The following is an 11,218-nucleotide window of genomic DNA, read 5'->3' on the forward strand; positions in this document are numbered from 1 at the left end:
TCAAAAAAGCCAATGGTGAAGGGACGAAGAATAGAATCAATTTATGTGATGTCAGCAGAGTTTGCATATGCATACAAGATTAGAAGGAATGAGACAGTAGATTTATGGCATACGCGGTTGAGTCATGTTAGCTACTCCAAACTAAGTGTGATGATGAATAAGTCAATGCTTAAGGGACTTCCTCAACTTGAAGTAAGAACAAACACAATCTGTGCAAGGGTGTCAATATGGTAAAGCACATCAGTTGCCATATGAAGAGTCTAAATTTAAAGTAAAGAAACCATTAGTACACTCTGATGTGTTTGGACCTGTCAGACAGCCATCAATTAGTGGGATGAAATATATGGTAATTTTTATAAATGACTTTTCCAGTTATGTGTGGGTTTTCTTTGTGAAAGAAAAATCTGAATCATTTTCAAAGTTTAAAGAGTTTAAAGAGTTTGTTGAAGCAGAAGTTGGTAAGTGAATTCTTTACCTGTGCACTAATAATGGGAGAGAGTATAGCTCAGACGAGTTTTCCCAGTATCTACGAGAATGTCAAATACATTATTAGTTCACTTGTGCCAACACACCATAACAAAATAATGTAACAGAGAGAAAGAATCAACATCTTGCAGAAATTTATCGAAGTATGCTTCATGCAAAGAACGTACCTGGAAGATTTCAAGTAGAAGCAATGAGCATTACGACCTTTGTGATAAATAGACTCCCTCAATAAAGGCTATGTTTTCTTTCACCCTTTGAGAAATTGTGGAACATGAAACCTACAGTTAGTTATTTTCGAGTATTCAGATGTGTATGCTATGTGTTTGTACTTGACCATTAACATACCAAGTTTGGTGAGAAAGCTATTAGATGTATCTTTGTGGGATATGACAGCCAAAGGAAAGGGTGGAAATGTTTTGATCCTATAACTGGAAGGTGCTACACATCTTGAAACGTGGTGTTCGATGAAGATTCTTCATGGTGTTCCTCGAAAAAAGAGATATTACTAGACTTGGATGTTTTTAAAGATGAGCTGAAATTTGCTCAAATCCAATTGAGTTCAAACAAAACTAGAGATTCAAATGATGACAATAATGCTAAACGAGAAATAGCTCAAAATTTTTAGCAAACTGGTGTGTATCAACAACCAAGCAAAGAAGGTGAGCCTAATGAAGCAGAAGAACCAACTCAACAATCATAATTCAAAAGATTAATAAGAATCCAAAAGTTAAATCCCAAATATGCCAACGCTGCCATGGTAGAAGAAGTTGCAAAGGAACCCGAGATGTCTGAAGAAGCATCTCAGAATTCTATGTGGGTTAAAGCTATGGAAGAAGAATTGCTGCATTAAAACAAAATTAGACTTGGGAGTTCATACCAAAGCCAAGACATATGAAGCCTATTTCCTACAATGGGTTTATAAAATAAAGCAACGTAGAGATGGGTCAATCAAGAGGTATAAAGCTCTTCTGGCGGCTCGAGGGTTCAATAAACAATATGGAGTAGACTATGATGAAACGTTTAGTCCCATTGCAAAGCTTACAATAGTGCAAGTCTTACTTGCAGTTGCAGCTAACAAAGACTGGAACCTGTGGTAGATGGATGTGAAGAACTCATTTCTGCATGGGGAGTTGGATCGAGATTCAACCAATGGGTTTTCAGAATCAAGATCATCCTGAATATGTTTGTAAGTTGCGAAAGGCGCTCTACGGATTAAAACAAGCACCAGGGGCTTGCTATGGTAAGATTGTTGAATTCCTTACTTAAAATGGCTATTCAGTGACATCTGTTAATTCTAGTTTATTTGTCAAAGTTAATAGAGGGAAGCCAGATATTGTGCTAGTGTACAGGCGATTGTGATGAAGAAATTCTCTGAATGAAGGAGAATTTATCAGTTCATTTTCAAATGAAAGAACTTGGATAGCTAAAGCACTTTTTTGGTCTAGAGGTTGAACGTATTCAAGAAGGAATATTTCTTCATTTGTAAAAGTATTCTAAAGATTTATTGAAGAAGTTTTGAATGCTTAGGTGTACGTCAATTTCAATAATAATAGAGCCAAATGCCAAAATCTGTGCACATGAAGGAAAGGACTTAGAAGATGCAACGATGTATCGACAATTGGTAGTAGTTTGATCTACTTAACTTTGACTCGCAGTGATATCTCTTATGCAGTTGGTGTGATGAGTCAGTATACGCAAAATCCCAAGAAACACCATATGGATGCTGTTTGACGAATGCTAAGATATATAAAGAGTATGATTGATTGTGGTATTTTGTATAAGAAAGGTGAAAATTGCAAGCTTATTGGTTATTGTGATGCTAATTACGTAGGAGACCATGATACTCATTGTTCAACTACTAGGTATGTGTTTAAGCTTGGAACGGGAGCAATCTCTTGGTGCGGCAAAAGGTAACCAACTGTGTCTTTGTCAATAACAGAAGTAGAGTACCAAGCAACAGCAATGGCAACTCAAGAGAGCGCTGGCTTATACAATTTATAAAGAATCTACATTAACCCATAGACTATGCAATTCCATTGTGTATTATGACAACAAGTCTACAATACATTTGGCAGAAAATTCAGTCTTTCATGCAAGAACTAAACATGTGAAAGTGCATTATCATTTTATTAAGGAAAAGTTCAACAAGAAGAAATTGAGTTGAAGCAGATTAAAACAGAGGATCAAGTAGCAGATTTGTTCACAAAAGGTTTGAGCATCAATAAGTTTGAAAGTTTTCGTCATCAGCTTGGTCTGATGGAGAGAATGAGAGCTGGTGTTGAGGGGGAGTGTTAAAGCTTACAACACGAACCCGATGGTTTCTAAAAGAATGGTTCAAGGCTTGACCAAGTCAATCGCAAAATTAGTTTTTTTTTTTTTTATTATTGTTAATGCTATGTTAATCAGTTAGTTATCTATTACTGAGTCTGTTGCCATTTTTTATCTATGAATTGTTTTCAATATGTTTTTCCTAAATGCTTGTGATTTAGTTGAGTCTCATAGTTAGTGGGAGAAAATGTGTTAATTTATTTTCCTTTTATGCAAGCCTATATAAGACTGGCTATTGGATCAAATAAAATTATTCCTTCAAAGAAAATTAGATTGTGATCTTTTCATTCCTAAGTGTGTTTTGTTTTTATTAAGAGTTTTAAAGAAAGGGCTTGTGGTGTTCAACAAAACACAGCATCAACACAAATTCAATTGAATATACACAGATAAATTTTGATTTAGGGAATGAGAATCAAACAAATTCTTCAAGAATGTACTGCTGAATATATATGATATTGGATTTCACTATTGCAAATATGCAGTTATTGATCTCTAATCGACATAAGCAATAGTAGCATTACCATATTCTCTACACATTCTCCCTATGCAAAGGTGTAGTGATGGGATTCTCCATGACCTGTGTAGTTTGCTTGGGAGGCACTGAAAAAAAAGCTACAATCATAGGCTTAACCTTCTCTGTAGTCTTGATAATACCCAAGAATAGAAGCCTGTAAAGAATAACCATTCCTAATAAAACGGCAAGATCAACCCACTTAGAGTAACTCAAATCCACTTGCCATATATTCCTTAAAATTTCTTCACCACCAATGGTTGGTGAACCTTCCAGGCGTCCAGCTTGATTATTAGTAGCAAAGGTTAGACCTTCAAATTCATTTTTGAACATGCCCTGGTAAGCATACCTATGGAAAGAAATATAGTACATTGGGTATTTCCAAATTGGCCCCGGAAGGTCATTTGGCAACCTGAAGAATCCTCCACCTAAAATCATGAGTCCTTGAATCCCAGATCCAGTTATAATACCCATCAGAAAATTAGGTACAATGCTTGCAACAGTCATCATCAAGCTCTCAACTAGCATCAAACAAGCGAATAATGCGATAATAAAAAATAGGAAGTGTTCAAATCCCTTGTGAAGCCCTGGAAAGTAGTAAGTTATAGCTCCAGGAATTAGTGATACTAGCAGCAAGTACGGTATAGAAGAGAATGTGTTGGCAAGGACAAATGCAGCTGCTCCATAATGCCCATTTAATCTTTCCCTTTCAAATACCTAGATTTAGGAGGAGAGGAACACATTTAATAAATAAATATTTTTTTTTTCTTTTTAATTCAAGCATGTTCATAGGTTTTGGAGATCCATATGATTTGCAAAAAGTTAGGACTTAGCCCAACTGGCTCACTGGTTCACCTTTAAAATGGGCTAACTTGGAAATTGACATTATTTGAGATTTTATCTAAGAAAAGATTTATGTTTAATTTTAATATATTTTTACACAATTTGATTAGCTAGCTAGACAACAAAATTAATGTAGTAATAAATGTACCTTCATGTCCTCCACAAAAGAAGGGAATCCACCAATGGTCATGAACGTTAAGAAAGTAGCAATAAACATTAGCAGTGAGCCTCTATCCTGCAATAATTGATTCCAATTAATGGTTAATTCTTGCTTCCATGTCATCTTAATAATTTTACTGCAATATAATCAAATTGCCTTTCTTGATATTCTTGAGCTGCATACACTTTGTCTCTCTTACCTGGATTGAATTATAACTGAATCCCATGTCTGAAAACACAGTAGCAAGACCTATGGCTAGGGACGTATAGATTGCCAGACGCAACCAGTAATAGCCCAGGTCTCGAAACATGTTTACAGAAGATCTTCTTGTGAGGATGAGACTCTGAGTGAGGAAGCTAGCACGAGTTCTTTCCTTCTCTAGTTCTCCAGAATCCTGCACCCATTAGTTTTATATATGTTTGATCATCGTTTCGTATGTTATCTATAACTCAAATTTTGTAGTTGTTTTTGCTTACTTGTTTGCATATTTCAACAACTTGGCTTTGAACTTGTTGGTAATTGGTAGATGATTTGTACGACTTTATAAGGGTAGCAATTACTTCCTCTATGCTCATTGCCTCACTATTACCTTGTTCAAGATCCTGTTAATTAATTATGTAAAGAACACAGTCACAACTTTGAATTTCTTTAAAAAACATTTTGGCCTAAAATAAAAAGAAAAAAAAATCAAGGATTTTGAGTGAACATCATATCATACCTTCTCAAAATCTTTGTTTATTGTTTTCAGGAAATGATCAGATGGGTTCTGAAGAGTAGGGCAAGGGAAGCCATTCAAAGCGAAAAACTGTATGTATAACCAAAAGAAAGATGGATCCATCAATTGAATTTTTCCCATAATTTTGCATAGATTTGACCATTTAACCAAAATAAAATCTTATAAGCACACTTGCCTCATTTGCTGCAGAAGCTGGGCCAAAATATACCACTTTGCTAGAAGAAAGAAGGCAAAGGGTATTAAATAGCTGAAAGACTTCACTGCTAGGCTGATGAATGGATGCAATGATAGTTCTTCTAATCCCATCTTTCTGTTCCAAAGTTGCAATTCTACTCATGACATAATATGAAGCTGCACTATCAAGCCCACTTGTAGGTTCATCAAGGAAGAGAAGTTTTGGGTGTGTTAGGATCTCTATACAAATGCTAACTCTCCTCTTTTGCCCACCACTAAGGCCTTTAGCTCCCCAGCCTCCTATTCTTATGTTCATGGCATCTTGTAAACCCATTTCTCTTATTGTCATTTCAGCCCTTTCTTTCTTTTCTGATTTTGACATTGAATCTGGCAACTGAAGCTGAGCTGAGTAGTAAACTGCTTCTCTAACCGTCAAGGTTGTGATCAAAGTGTCATCTTGAGTTACATATGCCTAAGTTCATACCAAATTAAAATTCATGAAAACTTTTAGATACAGAACAAAGTGATTATTGGATATCTAAATTTGCTTAGAATTTGGGAGTTTTCATCATAACTTTATTTTTTACAAATTAAATTTTTACATTTTTTTGAAACTAATTGAATTTTACTTTGTTAATAACTATCCTTATATTTCAAAAACAATAATCTTTGTACCTATCAAATTTGGGGAAAGAAAATGAGATGTTAGATTTTTTTTTCTTTATTTTTAATTTTCATACCGATGTGCCATAAGCCAATCTTTGTTCATGACCATTGATTAGAATATCCCCTGTTTGCTTCATATTTGAATTCAATCTCCCTGCAACACATAATGTTAAAAGTTATTTAAAAAAGAAGATAAATGCATAATGTAACCAAAACAAAAAAATAAGTAAATCCAAATTAATTAAAAGGAGCATTGCTAATTAAAGAAATAGTTATGCCATAAAGCATCGGTTAAACAAAATAATGCATAAATTAGGCTTCCGTTTGTTTTACAGAAAATAAGTTGTATATGAAAAATATTTTTTTAAAAAAAATACTTTTATGAAAATATTTTTCCATTATATGTTTAAAATATTAAATTAATGGTATATATTTATTTTATATATGTGTTCACTTTCTAATAAGATTATCAAAATTTAGAAAATAAAAAATAATTTTTTATTTTTAAAAAATAATTTTTCTTAAAAGTAATTTAATTTTTCTTTTAAAATATTTTTTCTTAACTAATTTTTTTAAGTGTCCTAAACGCTAAAAAATACAAAAAAAAAATCAAAAATATCTTTTACAAAATAAGCAGAGCCTAAGTGAATAATTAAAAATATAAATTTTTATATGGTATAATTAATTAAAAATTTTAATTCAAATTATTTCAGATCATGAAATTATGAGTTGGAATCTTAAAATTATTTAAAAAAAATCTTAAAATTATTTGTTATGAAACTTTAAAATAAAGTTTGTTTTTTCAAGGATTTGAGTGGTGTTCATGTGACCAAAGGAAGCAAATTGATCTACGTTAATGCTAGATATTTCAGGGAAGGAAAAAAAAAAACAAAAAACAAAAGACAAATTTATTTTGTCGAGTGTCAACATTGATAGGATAATCAATGTCCCACAATCGTAGGAATCAAATTGTAAAGCTCCAAATGTTTTTGTCAACATTATCGATCTAAAATTTTTTTATGGAAATACTTAAGGCACAAAGAGGAGTCTAAAGAATTACAAGGATTTTATTATATAAAATTTTTAAAATTTATGAATTTTTATGTTATATTTTTTTAAGTTTACGAACTTTTTTATTACAATTTTAAAATACTCTTAAAATTTATCTACATATTCAACTAGAAGTTTAATAAGCAATTCCACAACTTAACAAGATTTGCCCAATTAATAATTAAAAATTAAACTTTTCGTTTCTTTTTAATTAAAACTTTATTTTAAAATATTTTAAAAATAATATTTTTAAATATATCATATTAATGAAGGTGGATTTAATTTTAAAATCTCTTTAAAAAAAATTTAATTTTAATGTGTGAAACTAAAATTATATATATATATATATATATATATAAAGCATTTAGAATGTATTTGATTTAACTTATAAATCAGCTAAATCTATCTATGAATAAAAAGTCATAAATAGATTAATGTTTAATTTGATTTATAAGTTAAAAATTTGATTTAAAATAAATTTAAAATTATAAGTGAAGATATCTTATTTATTACTTATTTATTTATTTTAAAATTATTTTTTATTAACCAAAATACTATATTATCATAATTATTTTTTAAAATATTAATATCAATATTATTTTAACAACTACAACACTTAATTACCTATTATTTTTAGTAATTTTAACTAATTAAACTACTTTTAAATACTTTTTAATTAATTATTTATTTTTATTTTTATTCATAAATAAAAAAATATTTTAAATTAAAAATTAAAAGTAAAAAATCAAACTAAAAGAAATTGGTAAAAAAAATCTAGGCATACTTGGTTTTGCTGGCTTCAAATATGAAATCGCAATCAACATCTCTTATTTCTTTTTAACAAAATAAAAAAATTATATAAGATTTTTAGATAATTAAATATAATTTAGTAATGATTTTAAAATTCCCTTAAATCATAAAAATTAACCTTAAAGCTAGATCTGATTTTTATAAGAATTTAAGTTATTTAATTAAATATAAAAATTATAAAATAACACTAAACAAGAAAATGGAATTGTATTTTAAAAAAATTATATAAAATGGAATGAATTAGCAAATGTTGATGTATGGTTCTATTTGAAACACTAGAAATTCTTGCACATTTATTGCGTCTTGAATTCGTAAGTTAAAATTTTCCTTTGAAACACCACTCTTCATGCAAGCTATTCTGATAAAATGGAAAGTAATTTTCTTTTCTAGCTGTGTTTCTGTTTAACCTGCTGCTGCTGCTTCTTCTTCTTCCCTTTTTTCTGCTGTTTTTCTTCCTTTTTTTCCAAAAAAAAAAAATCTTCTTATTATTTCTTTTTATTTTCCCCAAGAACTGGGTTTTGGAGTCTTCAACAGATAACCTAAAACAAAACTAGCAACTAAAACCACAGAAAGTTCGTACCTGCTAACGCGTCAAGAAGGGTAGACTTGCCACAACCTGAAGGACCCATTATAGCCAGCAGCTCACCAGGTTGGGCATAACCAGTTACGCCCTGCAGGATGGATTTGCTACCTTTTCTTCCATTTGAAACAGTCACCCACAAGTCCTCCCAAGTCAAGTAAACACCATCAGTAACACCACACTCAGCAGCAGCACCACCTCCTGCTCTTCCATTTCTAGTGGTTGGCAGTGGATTCGTAGTTTCCACTTCTAATGCAGTCATAATTTCTTGGTCACTATGCAAAGAAGCCATGGCGTATGTTTTCTGTTGAAGTGTGAGAAAGGAAGACTATTGGTGCTGCAAGTAATCTCCAAGAACAGGGTCAGTATTTATAAAGAATTTTAAATATTTTTATATAAATTTTAATAATATTATTAAAATATATGTGAAAATAATATAATAAATATTGAAATGATTCTAAAAAAAAATGTATATGTATTAACTCTCTTTGGTACCATGTGAAAACAAAAGTATTCAAACCCACGTGGCTCGATAGAAACAAGTAGCGTGTGGGCCCCTCTTCAGGCTTGAATTTTGCTGAGTTTTTTTTTTTAATTACAAAAATTAATGGTTATTATTCCCCCTTCATTCCAAGCCTCACAATCAGACATTATTAATTTAACCTAATTATATGAAAAGGACTTGTTCTCCAAAGCTTCAAACGAGTATTAAAAATCGTGAATAATTCGTAGTCCATCAATTCATATATAAAATAAAAATAATATTTAATTTTTATATGTTAATATAAAAAATAAAATTAATATTTAAATTTAATTTATTATAAATTTAATATGTATAAATTATTTATTAAATATATAAATTTTATATATTTTAAATTTATAATACGTTAAATTTAGCCAAAAATTTCTCCCAACTTAAATAAATATAATGCTAACTAAAATTTAAAAAATTATGAAATATATTTAAAATATATATATTATTTTTCATAATTATATTGAATTTATTTTTTATATTATAAAAAAAAAATAAAATTTAATTTCCTTTGTATATTTATTAAGAAAGTTTAATTTAGTCCAAATTTAATTTTTTATTTAATTTAATTTAGAAATTTTAATTTATGTCTAATTTAGCTAAAATTTGAAAAAGGTACAATTCACTCACCGCTTTGGTGTGTGAGTTATTTTTTTTTATTTTTTAATGTTAATTGTTAATTTAATTATTTTTAATCTTAATTAATTAAATATAATTAGTTATTTTTATATTTTACTTTTTTAATATTAATTAATAATATAGAAAAAATATTTTTATATTTTTAATTTTATTTAATTATAATTTTCTAATTTCAAATTAAAAACATGAAATACAAAAATCATATTTTTTTCATTTAAATAATTAAAATTAATTACAGTAATAATTTTTAATTTTAATTAATTATATGAACATATAAAGATATTTTTTTATATTTTCAGTTTAATTAATAATATTGAATAATAAAAATAAAATTTTTATTTTTTATTTAAATAATTATATAATATAAAAATAATATTTTAAAATTAAAAATAATTAAATATTAAAAAATATACATATTAATTAATTGAATTAATTTAAATATAAATTAAAAATTTTAAATTAAATTAAATTAAAAATTAAAAATAAAATAAATTAAACTTTATCAATAAATATAAAAAATAAATTAATATTTATTCCTAAAAAAATTCGCTTTTTCATAAAAGAGAGGGTATTAATTTCTACTACCATCAATGTTCCTAATAATTAACCCTGAAATTTAAGTGAATGGACTGTTGTGTGCTGACGTGCTACCAATTAAATCAGGATTGTGACTTGAAGTCAATACAAGAACAAATCAAATTATTTAAATCGTGTTTCACTTGTCTCATGACTTTTCCTCTTTCTATTTATCAGGTACCCATCTGGTCCAAGGTGGTATAGTGTAAACAAAAATAAATGCACTTCTTGATCATTTTGATATTTTCATCAAATTATATTAAATAATGAATTCTTGGAATCTAAAGATTTGGATTCTTATTTATTTTCAAAATAAGTTAAATATTAAATCTTTTATCACAACTCAAAAGATATTCTCTCTAAAACTTTTCTAGACTTTCATAAATATAAAGATTTTCTAATATCTTTTTATGTGAACTCTCATACAATTTTTTTCATCTCACATTATTATAAAAAAATGAAAAAATTATAAAAAAATGAAAAATTTTTTATTAAGCTTCTCTTTAAACTTAATGAAAACATCAATCTCATAAAGATAATACATCCTGACATGACTCATTCAGATCTTTCTTTGGTTCAATAGGAATATAGCAACTCCTCCAATAAAGCATCAAATTAATAAATTACACTAATAAGTAGTTTTTTTTTTCATTATAATGATAAATAATTTTAATAATAAATAATTTTAAAATAAATAAATGAGATGATTTGAATTTAAAATCTCTTTGCCTTTTATATTCTTAAAAGTATAGAAAAAATAATTAAATTATCCATAATATATATATATGTGTGTGTGTGAGCGGTTCAAAGATACTTAGGTCTCTCACAACAATTGAAATTTATGGTCCTTAATTATTTATATATTTGCAAAACACTATCAATTAACCTGTCCTTGTCATGCATCGCGAAAATGCATGCATGCTAGTAAATGTTGCGTCCTGACGTGCTACCAATTAAATCAGCACTGTGACTTGAAGGGGCGGCTACGGTCTAGTTTTGAACCGAAATCAAATCGAAACTGGTTTGATCAAAATCAGATCGAAACTGGTCAAAACCTGAATCAACTTCGAATCGGACTGAAATCGTCCTTCTGCGGTTTGATTCAGGTTCATATTTTTTAAGGATCG

At 28.8% G+C, this 11,218-nt stretch overlaps 1 protein-coding gene across 1 annotated transcript; it reads right to left on the reverse strand.

Moving 5' to 3' along the window:
• Positions 1 to 3,186: 3,186 nt before the first annotated feature.
• LOC110646768 (ABC transporter G family member 1) lies at positions 3,187 to 8,698 on the reverse strand. The gene is made up of 8 exons (XM_058151236.1): positions 8,345 to 8,698; positions 5,979 to 6,058; positions 5,240 to 5,710; positions 5,047 to 5,133; positions 4,805 to 4,930; positions 4,528 to 4,722; positions 4,317 to 4,403; positions 3,187 to 4,042 (listed from the first exon to the last, which is right to left on the reverse strand). The coding sequence occupies exons 1-8, from the start codon at positions 8,634 to 8,636 to the stop codon at positions 3,344 to 3,346; spliced, it is 2,037 nt and encodes a 678-aa protein (XP_058007219.1). The 5' UTR covers positions 8,637 to 8,698; the 3' UTR covers positions 3,187 to 3,343.
• Positions 8,699 to 11,218: the final 2,520 nt, after the last annotated feature.

The sequence above is a fragment of the Hevea brasiliensis genome, chromosome 8, assembly GCF_030052815.1.
Source record: "Hevea brasiliensis isolate MT/VB/25A 57/8 chromosome 8, ASM3005281v1, whole genome shotgun sequence".
NCBI lineage: Eukaryota > Viridiplantae > Streptophyta > Magnoliopsida > Malpighiales > Euphorbiaceae > Hevea > Hevea brasiliensis.